The sequence below is a fragment of the Elgaria multicarinata genome, chromosome 1, assembly GCF_023053635.1.
Source record: "Elgaria multicarinata webbii isolate HBS135686 ecotype San Diego chromosome 1, rElgMul1.1.pri, whole genome shotgun sequence".
NCBI lineage: Eukaryota > Metazoa > Chordata > Lepidosauria > Squamata > Anguidae > Elgaria > Elgaria multicarinata.
The window spans coordinates 1209580-1227177 of record NC_086171.1 but is presented as its reverse complement, the minus strand read 5'-3'; the positions used below and the strand labels follow the sequence as shown (position 1 = coordinate 1227177).

At 45.3% G+C, this 17598-nt stretch overlaps 2 protein-coding genes across 4 annotated transcripts in view; both read left to right on the top strand.

Moving 5' to 3' along the window:
• The window catches only part of LOC134395683 (GTPase IMAP family member 5-like), a 195036-nt gene that overhangs the window by 132240 nt on the left and 45198 nt on the right, over nucleotides 1-17598 (top strand). The window lies entirely within an intron of this gene.
• LOC134395639 (GTPase IMAP family member 8-like) overlaps nucleotides 74-17598 on the top strand; it is a 30485-nt gene continuing 12960 nt past the window's right edge. Inside the window, exons 1-4 of one of the 3 annotated variants that reach the window (XM_063121810.1) lie at nucleotides 74-141; nucleotides 4015-4078; nucleotides 6400-7173; nucleotides 11423-12166. In XM_063121810.1, the coding sequence (XP_062977880.1) occupies nucleotides 4057-4078; nucleotides 6400-7173; nucleotides 11423-12166 (1540 nt within the window). In that variant the 5' untranslated portion in view covers nucleotides 74-141; nucleotides 4015-4056. Of the gene's footprint in view, nucleotides 142-4014; nucleotides 4079-6396; nucleotides 7174-11422; nucleotides 12167-17598 lie in introns of all 3 variants that reach the window. The other 2 variants (XM_063121818.1, XM_063121801.1) reach the window with 2 other exon arrangements.

Here is a 17598-nt window from a genome sequence, read left to right as displayed (position 1 = left end):
TTTCTCTTTTGCATTTCTGCTGGCAGCACGAGCTTATAAAAAGGGCGAAGATGTTCCTGTACGAAAGCAGTTCCCCAAACAGGCAGCACCGCTCTCAGACTCTCCAGGCAGAAAAGCAAGGCACCGAGAAGGAAGTTTCAGGTAAAGCAGTGTTCTGATTTTGTGTTTCTCTTTTGCCTGTCCCCAAAGCTTTGCTCCTGCTGGAAAGGAGAGCCACAGCCTAGCTAGAGGACAGGAGGCTGCCTGCCTTGTCCTGAGTCAGACCCTTGGTCCGCCTAGCCCAGCGTTTCCGACACTGACGAGCAGCGCCGACGCTCCAGAGTTTCAGGCAGGCGTTCTCCGACAAGGGTTTTCTAACTCTACCTGGAAATGCCAGGGATTGAACCTGGGAGCTTCTTCTTGTAGAACAGGGGCTCTGTCATTGTGTGTGTGTGTGTGTGTGTGTGTGTGTGTGTGTGCGCGCGCGCGTGAGAGAGAGAGAGAGAGAGAGAGAGAGAGAGAGAGAGGGAGAGAGTCTGCAAGATTTGGAGAGCACAGGACTCTTCCTTCTCAGTACTCCCTTGTTAGTCGCCAGTTTGAACTGTTCATGTCTCCGTGTGCCCCAGTCTGGCTCTTTCATCCCCCCTCCCCGACTTTCCCTGCCCTTTCAACCTTTCATGTGGACAGAGCGGAGCACCCACAGCCCAATCCTGTCCTCGTACACATAATTGACTAAAAAAAAGCAGTCCAGGACATGGAGGAATTGGGCTAGCTTGTGGCCTAGCTCGAGTTTCCACCATGCATTTTTAAACGTTCATTTAGCATGGTCTGCACATCTCCCCAGGTGGGTGATGGCTTCTGAAGATTGAGGAAAACATCCCTCGCATTTTTACGGGATCTTCTCTAAGAAAAGATCGCAAGCTGAATATGAGCCAACAGTGCGATATGGCTGCAAGAAAGGCAAATGCTATTTTGGGCTGCATTCATAGAAGTATGAATGTTATGTTTCTTCCAGTTGGTGTTGTGGGCCTTGCTGAGGGAGTTTGGTGTGTCACTGTTCTAGGAGGTTTCAGTAATAAAGGAATCCAGCAAGGAAAAGACTCTGAAGTTATTGCCTGGTAGTCTAGGGGAAAGTGGCAGGCTGAGCAGGTAAGCTCACCCGTATGGTCCCTATGCCTGAGGGATACTACATGGTATCAAACATACAACCTCTGCAGAGGCCACCAGTGAGGGAGGAAGCAGCAGCCAGGCACCTCTCCACCGTGCCTGGGTCCAGCTCCAGCTGAGAGCCCCCTCCCTCCTGCTGTCAACTGTAACTGCTGAACTTTACAACTGAGATTGTAGTGCCTGAATTTGCTTTCCTTCCCCCCCCCCTCCTCCCACCCAATCCCCTTTCCTTTTGTGTCATGTCTTTTAGATTGTAAGCCTGTGGACAGGGACTGTCAAGAAATACTTTTGTAAGCCGCCGTGAGAGCCTTTTTTTGCTGAATGGTGGCATAAAAATCCTTAAATAAATAAATAAATAAATAAAGTATAGCTTCCAAATCACGTGAGGTCCTGGTTCCTCTCTATTCGGCCCTGGTTTGGCCTCCTCTAGAGTATTGCGTCCAGTTCTGGGCTCCACAATTCAAGAAGGACGCAGACAAGCTGGAGCGTGTTCAGAGGAGGGCAACCAGGATGATCAGGGGTCTGGAAACAAAGCCCTATGAGGAGAGACTGAAAGAACTGGGCATGTTTAGCCTGGAGAAGAGAAGATTGAGGGGAGACATGATAGCACTCTTCAAATTCTTGAAAGGTTGTCACACAGAGGAGGGCCAGGATCTCTTCTCCATCCTCCCAGAATGCAGGACACGGAATAACGGGCTCAAGTTACAGGAAGCCAGATTCCGGCTGGACATCAGGAAAAACTTCCTGACTGTTAGAGCAGTGCGACAATGGAATCAGTGACCTAGGGAGGTGGTGGGCTCTCCCACACTAGAGGCCTTCAAGAGGCAGCTGGACAACCACCTGTCAGGGATGCTTTAGGGTGGATTCCTGCATTGAGCAGGGGGTTGGACTCGATCGCCTTGTAGGCCCCTTCCAACTCTCCTATTCTATGATTCTATGATTCTATGAACAGCACACTGAATCGGTCCTGGAAACATAGAGGCTGCAAATGCAAGTGGGCCAGAGTTGGTCTTATATGTTCGAACTTTCTGGTTCCTGTTATCATTTCATTTCATTTATTGCATTTTTATACCGCTCAATAGCCGAAGCTTTCTGGGCAGTTTACAAAAATTAAAACTACAACAATATTTAACAATATACTAATCAACAACATCACAATAATATTTAAAAATATACTAAATACAAGTTTACAGCAAACCAGACTAGATAAGAAGATAAAAAAGGAAAGAAAAGAAAGCTTGGTTGGAACAGCATTTCTCCCCTTGAAGCAGCACCTCCCTACCTTCAGCTCCAGCCTTTCTTTTATCAATCTGGCTGCTGCATTTTGCACAAGCTGCAGTTTCTGAACCGTCTTCAAAGGCAGCCCCACATAGAGGGCATTGTAGTAATCTAACTTGGGCCAGATCTTCACCAAGCAAGATATTTGAAAACTGTGTTTGGAGTGTGTTCTGGGCAGTTGTCACTACTGTTATAAATCATTTTAAAGCAGTAGTGTAGTTCCCACCCTGACTATATTAAGAAAAACAAGAGTTTTAGTATGACCAGATCTGAAACTAACGATGAAGTCATCAGCATCATGAAGGCTATAAAAGAAAAAAATGATTTGGCAGTGATAACCTGGTTTCAGTTGTCTATGCTGTGGTAACCTCCAAGGGCTCATGTATACCAAGCAGAATATTCCACTTTGAAAGTGGTATGGAAGCGGTATATAAAAGGCAGGAGCTACACTAGTGCTTTATGGCGGTATTGAAGTGCACTGACAACTGTTGAGGCCCATGACACATACCTTAAACGACTTTCATACCACTTTCAGAGTGTTATATCTTGCTTGGTGTAGCTGTGTCCATGGGCCCCAACAGTTGTCAGTGCACTTCAGTACCACTATAAAGCAGTTGTGTAGATCTTCCAGTGTATTTCCATACCTCTATAAAGCAGTGGTGTGGCGCCTGCCTTTTATATACCACTTTCATACCACTTTCATAGTGGAATATCCTGCTTGGTGTAGATGAGCCTTTAGTGTGTACTTCTGTGCTTGTCTCCTCCAAGCAAGATCTGCAATTAAGTATTGTAATTAACCCCACCGTCCACAAACAGGGATTGGGGGCAAGGAAGGGATGTGAATTGCTGACAGGCTTCAGCTCTGCATCCCTTCCTTAAAGAAATGAAAAATGACAGCTAGCATAGTTTATTGGACGCAATCCAGAACAGTGAACGGAGTATGGCTCAACTGAGAACGGACTAGGGCTCTCCCACCCTAGAAGCCTTCAAAAGGCAGCTGGACAGCCATTCATCAGGGATGCTTGAAGGTGGATTCCTGCACTGAGCAGGGGGTTGGACTCGATGGCCTTAGAGGCCCCTTCCAACTCTGCTATTCTATGATTCTATGATCTCCAACTGTTAACCTCAGAAATTGCTTTTATAGCAATTTCTGTACAGCACCATGAAAACTTGATGGCGCTATATAAATAAATATTAATATTAATAATAAATGTAGCCATGGAATTGGCAGTATCTCTGGGAATGCACAGAACATTATTGTTGTTGTTGTTGAATAACAATTGTTGAAATTGCAAATCCATCACAGGGTCTGTGGATAAGACTGAAAAATCTCCAGTGTAATTTCTGTTTCCATCAGGAGCATGACCATCAGTTGAGAAAAAATATATTTCCATCTTACTTTGATCCCTGATCTCAGATGTAGGATTACTGAGCCTGAGGGCTCAATAACAGATAAAATTTTACAGGGCAACCACAACTATAAACGCCTTAGATATATTCTCTAGTTCCAGTACTAAGCCAGCCATGGCCTCACCCCATTCACATCCTAAAATGGGAGCTGACTAACTTCATTTTCCAATTCTTATCCAGTCTTGCAGTTTTTTCTGGGTCGTGGAGAAACTGAAAGAGAAAATGGCTTTCGGCAAAAGGAAAGGTAAGCCCCTCCTCCTGATCCTCTTCTTAAAGCAATCATGTGTCTAAGGCGGAGGCTGTATCATCCCTGACCCATGAGCAAGAAGGGCAGGGAGACCGCATGAATCTGCTTTGGCTGTGCAAAACATGAAACATGGCAACTGGAAAATTTGTGTTGTGTGCCTGCCATCTTTCAAAGTGAAAGATGGGGGGCACACCTCCCAGAGTGCAGGACACCGAATAATGGGCTCAAGTTAAAGGAAGCCAGATTCCAGTTGGACATCAGGAAAAACTTCCTGACAGAGCAGTACGACAATAGAATCAGTTACCGAGGGAGGTTGTGGCCTCCCACACTAGATGGTTGTCCAGCTGCCTCTTGTAGGCCTCCTGGACAACCATCTGTCAGGGATGCTTTAGGGTGGATTCCTGCATTGAGCAGGGGGTTGGACTCGATGGCCTTAGAGGCCCCTTCCAACTCTGCTATAGAATTCTATGATTCTATGAAGAGATCTGAAATGTGGAAAATGTGTTGATGCTCCTGTTTTACTCCTTGGCTGAGTGAAAGCATCAGGATGGCCGTGACAGATCCAAGCATTAACCTCTTGGGTGTTTTATTGTGGTTTTAGTTTTTGTGAACTGCCCAGAGAGCTTCGGCTATTGGGCGGTATAAAAATGTAATAAATAAATAAATAAAATAAATAAGCACAGTTCAGAGAATCAAAGACTCAAAAGGGCCTAGAATTTTAAGTCTGTTGCCCAATGGCAGGACCTCCTACCCATGCCCAGCCCTCCAGATCAAAATCTGGAATCCTTCCAGACCACAGCAGGAACCTTGTAGGAAGGGAGTTGCAGAGCACGACAGCTGAGATGGTTGAAGCAAGAGAGCCAAACCACACATTGCAAGAGCAGACCTACAAGCAGTGGGGATTCTTTCCCTATTATTTATTTATTTATTTATTTTATTACATTTATATACTGCCCCACAGCCGAAGCTCTCTGGGCGGTTTACAACAAATTATTATTATTTTATATTATATTTATATTTATATTTATTATATATTATATTTATATATAATATAATATATAATATATTATATTTATATTTATATTTATATTATTATTAATTATTATTATTATTATTATTATTATTATTATTATTATTATAGAATCATAGAATAGCAGAGTTGGAAGGGGTCTACAAGGCCATCCAGTCCAACCCCCTGCTCAATGCAGGAATCCACCCTAAAGCATCCCTGACAGATGGTTGTCCAGCTGCCTCTTGAAGGCTTCTAGTGTAGGAGAGCCCACAACCTCCCTAGGTAACTGATTCCATTGTCGCACTGCTCTAACAGTCAGGAAGTTTTTCCTGATGTCCAGCTGGAATCTGGCTTCCTTTAACTTGAGCCCGTTATTCCGTGTCCTGCACTCTGGGAGGATCGAGAAGAGATCCTGGCCCTCCTCTGTGTTACAGCCTTTCAAGTATTTGAAGAGTGCTATCATGTCTCCCCTCAATCTTCTCTTCTCCAGGCTAAACATGCCCAGTTCTTTCAGTCAGTTGTTGTTGTTGTTGTTGTTATTATTATTATTATTATTATTATTATTATTATTATTATTATTTGTATCCCTCCTTTTGCCCAGTACTGGGCCACAAGGCGGCCTAATTAGTGAGCCCCTCTTCAGGAGCAAAACACATCCACTGACCCTTTTTTGACATTCTCTATTGCTTACTTTTTTAAAAAATGAATAAAGACACATTTTTAAACACAACTTTATTCACAGAGCTGTAGCGTCAGATGGTCAGTGTGTCACTCTTTGAGTTGTGGGCTGTGCAGTCCCTTTATTCTTAGTCAAACCAATAGCTGAGACACAGCACACCTGCCTGACTAAAAGCCACAGTAAATGAAAACGCATCGATTCATTTCCCAATTACAAAGGAAATGAACGACCTCAAGGTCGTTCCCCCACCCTTTTGCTATAGCCTTGGACCTGAGCATGGATTCTGGGATGGATGGTTGTTCATCCAGATACAGCAGAAAGAAATCCACAAGATCTTGAAAATGCAGATTTCCAAAGACTCTCTATGTCCAACATTTTTTAAAATACATGCTAACCATGTGTAGGTGGTGTTTCTTCATTGCTGGGCCTCTAATCTCCCCCAAATATTAATAGAAACCATATCATTCTCCTACATCTGTTGGATATACCATTATATGAGTTTCTGGAAGGCACAATCGAAAGGGGGGGGGCAGAAATTCCTACTAGGCTGCATTTTAGAAGGTTGTATGGAAACAATGTACAGTGGAATTCCAATAATGCCCCATGTGTTTGATTTCTTCCCAGCAGAACCCAGAAATGTCTGCCACAACCGTGAGGATCAAGAGCTACGGATCATCCTTGTTGGGAGGACTGGAGGAGGAAAAAGTGCCACAGGAAATACTATTCTGGGGGAAAAGACATTTGAGTCTCAACTTTCCCAAAAGCCAGTGACCCAGACTTGCCAGAGAGAGGAACGTCAAGAGACGTGGAAGGGAAAGCAAGTCATTGTCATTGACACTCCAGCCATTTTCGACAACCATGTTCAAGAACCATGGGTTTCCCAGGAGATCCAGAAGTGTTTCTCTCTGTGTGAGCCAGGCCCCCACGCTCTGGTGTTTGTGACACAGGTAGGTCGTTTCACCGAGGAGGACAACGTGGCTGTGAAGAGGGTGGAGGAGATCTTTGGCCATGAGGCCATGAAGTACATGACTGTCTTATTCACTCGTAAGGAAGACCTAGGCACTGGAAAGCTGAAGAACTACATAAAGCAGTCAGACAACCGTTCCCTTCAGGATTTGGTCAAGAGGTGTCAGGACCATTACTGTTCTTTAAACAACAAAGCAACAGGAAATGAAATGAACACCCAAGTTGACAAGCTTCTCCACAAGCTTGTGGAGATGATGCAGGGGAATTTGAAGAAGCCGTACCTGGAGTTTCCCAGGCAGACTAAGAGGCGGTCAATACGAGAGGCTGGAGAGGAACTTGAATCGTACTCAGAAAAACCTGCAACAGAATGTGAGAAAAGGGCCTCCCAAACCACAGAGAAATCCAAGGAAGAAGAATGGCAGCTGATCACTACAGGTAAAATTCAGCTACGATTTTTAGAATATTGTGTGTTCCTCTCCTGTTACCTTCACATAAATCCATTCCCTAAGGAGACCCAACAAGGCACAGCAGCCTTCGTATTGTTACCCAGAAGGATAACTCAGATGGTGCACCAAGAGAGGCCTATCACTTTTGATAACTCTGTATTATACAATGAAAGTTGCAGGCTTATCCCCACTTACTTGGGAGCAAATCCCAATGCACTGTAGTAGAGTTTGGTCCTGAGTAAATATAGGGTGACCATATTTTGGAAACCAAAAAGGAAGACAACATGGTCGGCCGCCCCCCCCCCCCCCCAAGGGCGTGCCCACCAACATGCCCAGCCCCCAAGGAGGCGTGCCCACCTGAACATGGCCTTGGTCACATGTCTGATTTCACAGCATACAATTAAGACAAACCCATTCTACATAACATCTTAATGTTAAAATCACTGAAATAAAGAACAAGTGAGACATTCAGTGTATCTGAATTTAACTTCACTCACTCCTGTTTTTGCTATACAACGTGTGATACAGTCTCCTTTTCCTTTAAATATCTTTTCTGACTACAAATCCTTCACTGGATGACCATAGTCTCACCTTTCTTAACATTTAACACTCTTTCCCCATCACCTTTCTCATATCCATACTCACATATTCAGCTTACTGCTACCACTGAACAAATGAAGCCGTTGACAAGTGCAGAAAAATCTAGTACAACAAACTAACATTCAAAAAGAGTATCAAATCCTATTACCCTGCAAATATTAGCTATGGAACAAAATTCGAAGCCTTCCACTTGTTCCCGTGATCCGATTCCCTCTCGCGTCTTTATTAATCTTATCCCCGCTATCCTCCCGTCCTTGCTTCACATCATTAATTCTTCTCTGTCCTCTGGTTCATTTCCTTCTGCTTTTAAACATGCTACAGTCTCTCCCATTCTCAAAAAACCCACTCTTGATCGACTATCCCTGTCTAACTACCGACCTGTCTCCCTCTTGCCCTTTGTCTCAAAGATCCTGGAACGTCTGGTCTACTCTCGTTGTCTTGACTTTCTCTCTAATAACTCTGCTCTGGATCCCTTTCAATCTGGCTTCCGTCCTTTGCATTCCACTGAAACAGCCCTTACCAAGATCACCAATGATCTTCTTACTGCCAAGTCTAAAGGCCATTATTCTGTTCTTATCCTCCTTGATCTAACCGCAGCCTTTGACACGGTTGATCACGATCTTCTCTTAGATTCCCTCCACGACCTTGGACTCTGTGGCTCTGTCTATAACTGGTTCGCCTCCTATCTAGAGGGTCGCTCTTTCAGCGTGTCGGCTAACGGCAGCTCGTCCTCCTCTTTTCCCCTTTCAGTTGGGGTTCCGCAAGGCTCGGTGCTTGGCCCGTTGTTGTTCTCTCTATACATGCTGCCCTTGGGCAAGCTCATTCAATCTCACGACCTCCAATATCACCTGTATGCCGATGATACACAATTATATCTTTCATCTCCGGAACTTTCTCCAGATGTTCACGACCGTATCTCGGCATGTCTTTCAGATATCTCAGCCTGGCTGCTTCATCGTCGTTTGAAACTTAACATGGCAAAGACTGAACTGCTAGTTTTTCCTCCTAAACCTTCTCCTCACCTCTCATTCTCCCTTACTGTCAACGATGTTACGCTTACTCCGGTCAAGGAAGTTCGTAGTCTTGGCTTCATATTTGACTCCTCGCTCTCCTTTACTCCTCACATCGAGGCAGTAGCTAAATCCTGTCGTTTCTTCCTGTATAATATTGCCAGGATTCGACCATTTTTGTCTGTCTCCTCTGCCAAGACTCTCGTTCACGCACTGGTTATCTCTCGGTTGGACTACTGCAACCTTCTTCTCTCTGGCCTTCCTTCATCTCACATCAGTCCGCTGGTCTCTGTCCACCACTCTGCCGCTAAGATCATCTTCTTGGCCCGCCGCTCTGACCATGTCACTCCACTTCTGAAATCTCTTCATTGGCTTCCAATTCACTTCAGAATCCAATATAAACTTCTCCTACTGACCTTCAAAGCTCTTCACTGCCTAGCTCCTGCCTATCTCTCCTCTCTCATCTCACACTATCGCCCCACTCGGGCTCTCCGCTCCTCTGATGCCATGCTTCTCGCCTGCCCAAGGACCTCCACTTCCCTTACTCGGCTTCGTCCTTTTTCTTCTGCTGCCCCTTACGCCTGGAACGCTCTTCCAGAACACTTGAGAACTACAAACTCAATCACTGCTTTTAAGACTCAGCTCAAAACTTTTCTTTTCCCTATAGCCTTCAAATATTGAGTTTGTTCTGACTTTACACTGTTGGTTTTGCCCTACCCTGTGCCTGTTTACACTTCCCTGTGCCTGTTTGCATTCTCCTTCCCTCTTTATTGTTTACTACAACTTATTAGATTGTAAGCCTATGCGGCAGGGTCTTGCTATTTACTGTGTTATCTGTACAGCACCATGTACATTGATGGTGCTATATAAATAAATAATAATAATAATAATAATAATAATAAAATGGACTAAAGGCTTGTTGAAGTCATTTCTCTTCGTTTGTTTCAACTTCATCAGCTGGGTATACAAGACCATGTCAGTAGCAACAGAAAAAAAAGCCAGAATGGATGCCCATTATCCCAGTGCTAGACAAGGATCTTTGCCTCCTTTTATCCAAATATTTCCTCAATTTATTTATTATTATTTATTTATTTATTACATTTTTATACCGCCCAATAGCCGAAGCTCTCTGGGCGGTTCACAAAAATTAAAACCATAGTAAAACAACCAACAGATTAAAAGCACTAATACAAAATACAGTATAAAAAGCACAACCAGGATAAAAACCACACAGCAAAATTGATATAAAATTAAAACACAAAGTTAAAACAGCAAAATTAAAATTCAACTTAAAATTAAGTGTTAAAATACTGAGAGAATAAAAAGGTTTGCAGTAATCCAAGCGAGAGGTTATCAGAGCATGGATAACTGTAGCTAGGCCATCTCTGTCCAGATAAGGGCGTAGTTGGTATATCAACCTAAGCTGATAAAAGGTGCTCTTTGCCACTGAGTTCACCTGTGCCTCAAGTGACAGTTCTGGATATATACAAATTCTCCATATATACAAATGACACCTGCTGAAATTCCCTTTTCTGTGCAACTGTTAAAGATACAAGAGCCCTGTCCTCCTTTTCATATGGTCACCCTACTATAAGACACTAAGGGCGATGATGATGATGATGATGATGATGATGATGATATAGCAATAAATAAAAATGAATAATAGATTATAAAGGAGAAGGCTATCAATGCCTCCCTCTAGTCATAGTGACTATATGCTAGCTTCAACAGCGCAGGCAGTGTGGTTGAAAGCAGTGTTGAAGATAAAATTAATATGCATAGAGAAGGACAAACCCTGCTGAAAAAGAATCGACATGGCCTCTGCCAAGGTATGTCCTGTCTCACTAACCTTTTACAGTTGTTTTTTTAGAGTGTCCATAAACATGTACAAAGGGCTGATCCAGTAGTCATCATTTACTTGGATTTCCCTTTTGGTAAACACTCCTGAAGAAACTTAGCAGTTACGGAATAAGACAGGAGGTCCTCTTATGGGTCAGTAGCTGATTAAAGAACAGAAAGCAGAGAGAGGAATAAACTGTACTAGAACCCAATGGAGTCATCCCATGAAGTTGATTGATGGGGAGATTTGGAGCAGTCAAAAGGAAGGAATTCTTCACACAGTGCATAGTTGGACTGTAGAATTCCCTACCACAACACGTAGTGATGGCCACCAGCTTGGATAACTTTTAAAGGGATTGGACACATTCATGAAGGATAAGGCCATCAATGGCTACTATTCCTGATGGTTATATGCTAAACCCAGTACTGAGGAAGGATGCCTATGTGTATCAGTTGTTGGGGAACATGGGTGGGAGGGTGCTATTTCATCCACATGCTGCTTGTGGGGTTCCCACAGGCAGCTAGTTGGCCAGCGTGTGAACAGAATGCTGGACTAGATAGACCTTGGTCTGATCCAGCATTGTGCTTCTTACGGCATTATTATGTCAGCTTACGGCACAATTGAAGGGGGGAAAGTGCTACTGGGCTGCAAAGAGGGGGGTTGGACTCGATGGCCTTATAGGCCCCTTCCAACTCTACTGTTCTATGATTCGATGCATTTTAAAGATGGTGTGAACAAAACTACAGTGATAACTCCAATAATGCCCCATGTGTTTGATTTCTTCCCAGCAGAACCCAGAAAGGTCTTCCACAACCGTGAGGATCAAGAGCTACGGATCATCCTTGTTGGGAAGTCAGGAGGAGGAAAAAGTGCCACGGGAAATACTATTCTGGGGGAAAAGACATTTGAGTCTCAACTTTCCCAAAAGCCAGTGACCCAGACTTGCCAGAGAGAGGAACGTCAAGAGAAGTGGAAGGGAAAGCAAGTCATTGTCATTGACACTCCAGCCATTTTCGACAACCATGTTCAAGAACCATGGGTTTCCCAGGAGATCCAGAAGTGTTTCTCTCTGTGTGAGCCAGGCCCCCACGCTCTGGTGTTTGTGGCACAGGTAGGTCGTTTCACCGAGGAGGACAACGTGGCTGTGAAGAGGGTGGAGGAGATCTTTGGCCATGAGGCCACAAAGAACATGACCGTCCTATTCACTCGTAAGGAAGACCTAGGCACTTTAAGCCTGGAGGACTACGTAAAGCAGTCAGACAACCGTTCCCTTCAGGATTTGGTCATGAGGTGTCAGAACCGTCACTGTGCTTTCAACAACAAAGAGGCGGGAGAGGAAAGCATCCTCCAGGCTGAACAGCTGCTGGACCAGATTGAGAAGACGGTGCCGGAGAATTGCGAGAAGCCACCTCCCAAGGGGCTTTCAGTGAACAGTGTAGAATGGAAAGCAGAGGAAGGTCAAACTGTCAGAAGAGAAGGTTCTAGAGGATGCTGGGAGAAGGATCCTAAAGAAGAGAGATCAGATGAAGGAGGTAGGATGCAAAGTGATGTTTTGGGCTTATCGCTTTTGAATTTGTTTATCACTTACGTTTCTTGTGCTAACGGCATATGGAGATAAATTCCTCTTCCACTTTCATTCATTGCACATAGGAAGGTCTTTCTACTCTCCTTTGGAAATGGCATTTTATTTATTTTTATGCGCGGGCTCTTTGCCCATCTTGGGGTCAGGCCTACCTACATTGAATCCGGTTTCAGTGGCTGTCAGTTATAAGGGCCAGAGGCAGGGAGGGGCCCCCAAGGGAGGCAAATCCCAAAGTAACTGCTATAGGTCCAAAGGGCCAGTTTTCGGTGACATAACCCAGTTCAGGCATTATTATTATTATTATTATTATTATTATTATTATTAATAATAATAATAATAATAATAGGTCAGCCGACCTCTTATTACCGTAGCTTTCCAACTGGGCAAATGAACTGCAGCTAGTGATGACAGAGAAGCCCGAAACTGATTACAATGAGTTCAGATTTCTGTCAATCCAGCACACACATTCCACGGCAGACCACAGCTACGATTTGCATGGATTCTGCAGACTTTCGGCATTTTTTCTTTTCCAAAACGTATGCAAATTTATTCATTGGAAAGTATGAAAGTTAGATGAAGTATGGTAATAGTTATGCAGTTGGCTACAGAATCGGTCTAAAGGAGTGCTTATCAACGGTACCTTCTCAAACTGGGGGGAGGCAACGAGTGTATGAGTGTCACAATTTTCTCTACTCTAAGATTAGGGTGGGTGTTGTGGGCGGTTGACATTACTTCGCCCATTCACGCTTCTCACTTATATAGTTTGCTTATTTATTTATTTATTTATTTATTTATTGCATTTCTATACCGCCCAATAGCCAGAGCACTCTGGGCGGTTCACAAAAATTAAAAACATTCAAAGTATAAAACAACAGTATAAAACCATCATATAAAATACAATATAAAAGCTCAACCAGATAAAAACAGCAGCTTCTCAAGGCTTGTGCGTTGGCACCACTTCGCACATCCAGATTTTGAACTCCTGTCTACTTCCTGCAGAAACATGCAACTCTGAAACCCTTTCTAATGCCCTGCGTTGCATGCCAGCACCATGGGGCCAAGTTACAACAGTTGTCTCTGGGTTGTCTGTGCAGCCTCTGTTGTCTCTCTCGGAGTCATTCCAGCCAAACCAAAGCCTCCAGCCTCAAACAGTTTCCTTCTCTCTCACTTTCTGCCAAAGTCTCCCAACAGTCCAGCTGGGCTTTGCACTTGTACCCTGCGGCCAGGGGTAGGGTGTCAGCTTATTGCATGGTCATGTCCAGTGACTCTTACTTTAAAAACCTCCATCACCAGCCTCCTCCTCTCCTCCCGCACAACCGCTCAACTCTGATGCACTCTTAAAACACTCTGGATGGCAAGCCAGCTTCTCAGAGCCAAGCTACAGGTGCATCTGAGTTGCCTTCATCCTATCTCTATCTTGTGCCAGTCAGCCAATGTCTCCAGCCTCAAACAATTGCCTTCTGTCTCTCTCTGCCAAAGTCTCCCAACGGTCGAGCTAGGCTGTGCTCTTGCACCCTGTGGCCATAGGTAAGGTGCCAGATTATAGCTTGGTCACATCCGGTGACTCTTGTTTTTTTTTTAAAAAAAAAACCCTCTGCCACCAGCCACCTCCTCCTGCACCAACACTGGACTTTGAGATGCTATTAACAGGCTCTGTGGCACCCCAGCCTCTCAGGGCTAAGCTACAGCCTTCTTTGAGTTATATCTTCAGTCTAACTCTTATCTCTAAGAGATATGCCAGCCAGCCAAAGCCACAAATCTATTTTTCTCTGACATGCACTTCAAACATTCTGCATTGCACGCCAGCAGTGCAGACAGAGCCTAGCTCACAAGTGAACAAAGGGAAGTGGAAGGGAAGTGGTAGCAAAGCAAAGCAATGATATGCCAGGTTCCAACATTTGCAGCAACAGGGCATCTGCAAAAATGAGAGCCTCTCTCTCGACTGGCACTTCACTGATGGCTGTGAGAATTTTTCTCTAAGGATGACCCTTATTATTTTATTTCTTTATTTATTTAAGCATTTTTATGCTGCCAATCAGCCAAAAAAGGCTCTCACGGCAGCTTACAAAAGTATTTCTTGACAGTCCCTGCCCACAGGCTTACAATCTAAAAGACATGACACAAAAGGAAAGGGGATTGGGATTGAGGAGGAGGGGGGAAAGCAAAGCAAATTCAGGTACTACATTCTAGGCATGTGCTCCGCTCCGATTAGAAGCTCAGAAGCAGGAGCGAATTGGCCTGCTCCGCCTTGCCCAGAGGCGGAGTAGAAGAGGACCGCGGACCCCTAGAAGCAAGGCGAAGAGAAGCGCCCATTTTCGGAGCGCTCCGGTTTCCGCGTTCCGCTTCTATCGCCATCTTGAAACATTGCGCCCATAGGATTGCATTGCGAAAAAGAAAGGGGGATAACTGTGTTGTTTTTGATGCTATCTTTCTGAAAATTCTTGTGCTTAGAGAGTCGTGGATGGGGGTCATTTTGAGACTACTCTCAGCTCTCTGCGTTGTGTGGTTCACGTGCTATATTTTTTTAAAAATCGGGTCAACAAACAGGGACAGCGTGGGTAAACCGGGGTGTTTTTTTTATTATTATTATTTTTTAAGCGATGACAGGCACATTCAACTCCCAATCCTGATGAGAATTGATCACCTCATGAAGCATCCTCCAATCCCAGCGTTCGAGGGGGGGACTAAGGCAGAGGCACCCTCACAGCTTTGAGCTCGTAGCATCTTGTGGGTTTTGGCGTTCGTGGAGAGAGGAGTTAGTTATAGGTGCTGCTGCTGTGTTTGGAGATAGATTAGGATTTAGCTTGGCGTGTGTGTGTGTGTGTGTGTGTGTGTGTGTTTGTTTGCTTCTTTCTGACTTTTAGCTTAGTTTGCTCTGTGTTTTTCCCTTACTTTGATTTAATATAAACTTTATTTTTAAATTTTGGAGTGTGTGTTTGTTTGTTTGTTTGGTTGTCCCCCCCTCCCCTCTCTTAAAGCCTGACTGTGTTTCATCTTCCTTCTTCCTTCTATATACAAAAAAATACAAAAAAAAAAATACAAAAAAAAATTATTCGCTATTTCTTCTCTCTGTTACTTGGACTCTGTGTGTGACTGTGTTATTGTGTGAGTGTGCTGTGTGTGCAGTGCACTGTTTGTGAAGTGCAACAGCCACAGATTGAGCATTTCAAATCCTGTTTGGGCAAAGCACACACACTTCTTGTCCCATTTCCCTACATATAGTAATATTCTTATACATATTATTATATTCTTATACATATTATTCTTATACATATTATTATTAGTATTAATATTTTATTCTTATATATATTATTAGTAGTATTAGTATATTCTTATAGATATCATTAGTAGTATTAGTATAATATCATCATGAGAAGAGGGAGCAGGCGCATGTCTGTGGCGGGGCGTGCTGAAAGCAGTGGTCAAGGCAAGGGTCAGGCTGGCACCAGTAAGCAGGCTGCCTCTCCTGCTGTGAAAATCAAACGGGCAACTCCTTGGCTGGCTGCTCCGCAACAGAAGCAGGAGAAGCAGCAGGCAGAGCCACTCTCTTCTGCAACTTGTGCCCGGCGTTCTCTTTTTGAGGGTGGGAATGGGAAAAGTGCCCCTTTACAAGAGGCAGGTGGCATTAGAGGAGGAGGAGGAGTATCCCCAACTCCTTCATTATCCTTTGAGCCCACGAGCCCACTGATGGACCTGTCTCCAGACCTCCTAGACGAGGTCCTCAGCACAGTGGAGGGGGAGGAGGAGGCGGTGGTCCTCCAGGATGTGGGGGCTGAGGAGGAGCAGCAGCAGGCCGAGGCTCTCTCCCCAGTCTCATCCCACACCTCTTCCGCTTCAACCCCTGTTTCTGTGGCAACACCAGAGAGCTCAGGCGGGCAATTGATGGAGTCACCACGGAAGCGAAAGACAAGTATAGTGTGGGACCACTTTGAGGTGGGAGCGGATCCCCGCTTTGCTGTCTGTCGCCACTGCAAACTCACCCTAAGCAGGGGTTCATCTACAGGGCATTATGGAACCAGCAGCATGAAGATGCATCTTCAAAGGCAGCACCAGTCAATCTTGCTGGGGAAAGAGGCGGGCAAGGCGACTGGTTCCAGGGGAAAGCCGAAGGCTGCTGCTGGCACTGCCACTCTAAGCTCTCCATCTCCCATCCCCACAAGGGTTAGGCAGGCAACCCTGCAGGACATGGGGTGGGGGAAGTATGGACCCACAAGATGGCGTTTTCCAACGCCCACCCAGGGTGCTACTGTGGTGGGGCATCTGCCGGGACTGACTCCTCCCCAATACTAGATCTATGACATGTCACTCTGCCTGCCCCTCTGCTACCCTGTCCTCCTTGGTGACCAACTCGCTGGGATGGTTTGCGTTTGCAATGCGTGACTAACTGTAGTGCTGGCTTAGAAACCAGCCATCCTTGCCTCACTTCCTTGTGCCCCCAGAAACGCCCGCTGCCTGCCTGCCTGTCTGTCTACCCGCCTCCCCCGGGGTGCTGCTGTGTTATTATTATTATTATTATTATTTATTTATATAGCACCATCAATGTACATGGTGCTGTACAGATTACACAGTAAATAGACCCTGCCGCATAGGCTTACAATCTAATAAAGTTGTAGTAAACAATAAGGAGGGAAGGAGAATGCAAACAGGCACAGGGAAGTGTAAACAGGCACCGGGTAGGGTGAGGCTAACAGTATAGACTTAGGAGAGACATTTCAACTGTTTTTCAAATGTGTGTGTGGGGGGGAAATGGACAAAACCTGGGCGGCCCCCGAACGATTTTCGATTCGTGGGGAAAGGCCCGGCTTCTCCTGACTCGGTCTGTCCCACAGCTCTTTGGCCCAATGTCTAACCAAACTCTCCTTCCCTGCTCTTTCCACCCAACTAGTTCCAGACAAGGGCACTCCTCCGCCTACGCTACGGCGCTTCAGATATTTGGCGACGGCTTCCCCACGGGGCCGCCGGCCGCCGCCTGGTGGGGCATCTGCCAGGACTGACTCCTCGCCTGCTCTGCCTGCCTCTCTGCCCGCCTGGTGCCTGGGAGATGGGCTTTGCGATTCGTGCCCAGCACCCTCCGGCACGCTTGCTCCCAGTCGTCCTCCTCTGTGCCCCTCAATGCGTAACCGCTGGCTTAGAAAGAAACAACCAGCCATCTTTGCCTCACTTGCTCCTTGCGCCCGCTTACGGGTTGGTTTGCTATGCGTTAGTGCTCAAGCCATCCTTGCGGCACTACAATGCATGCTGCCTGCCTGCCTGCCTGCCTTCCCTCCCTTCTCCCCTTCCCGCCTCGCAGGGGTGGTGTCTTGCTTTGACTCAGGGGAGAAGTCCTTCCTGCGCTCACTTAGATTTTATCAAGTTCAAAAATCCATTTTTCAAATGTGGAAG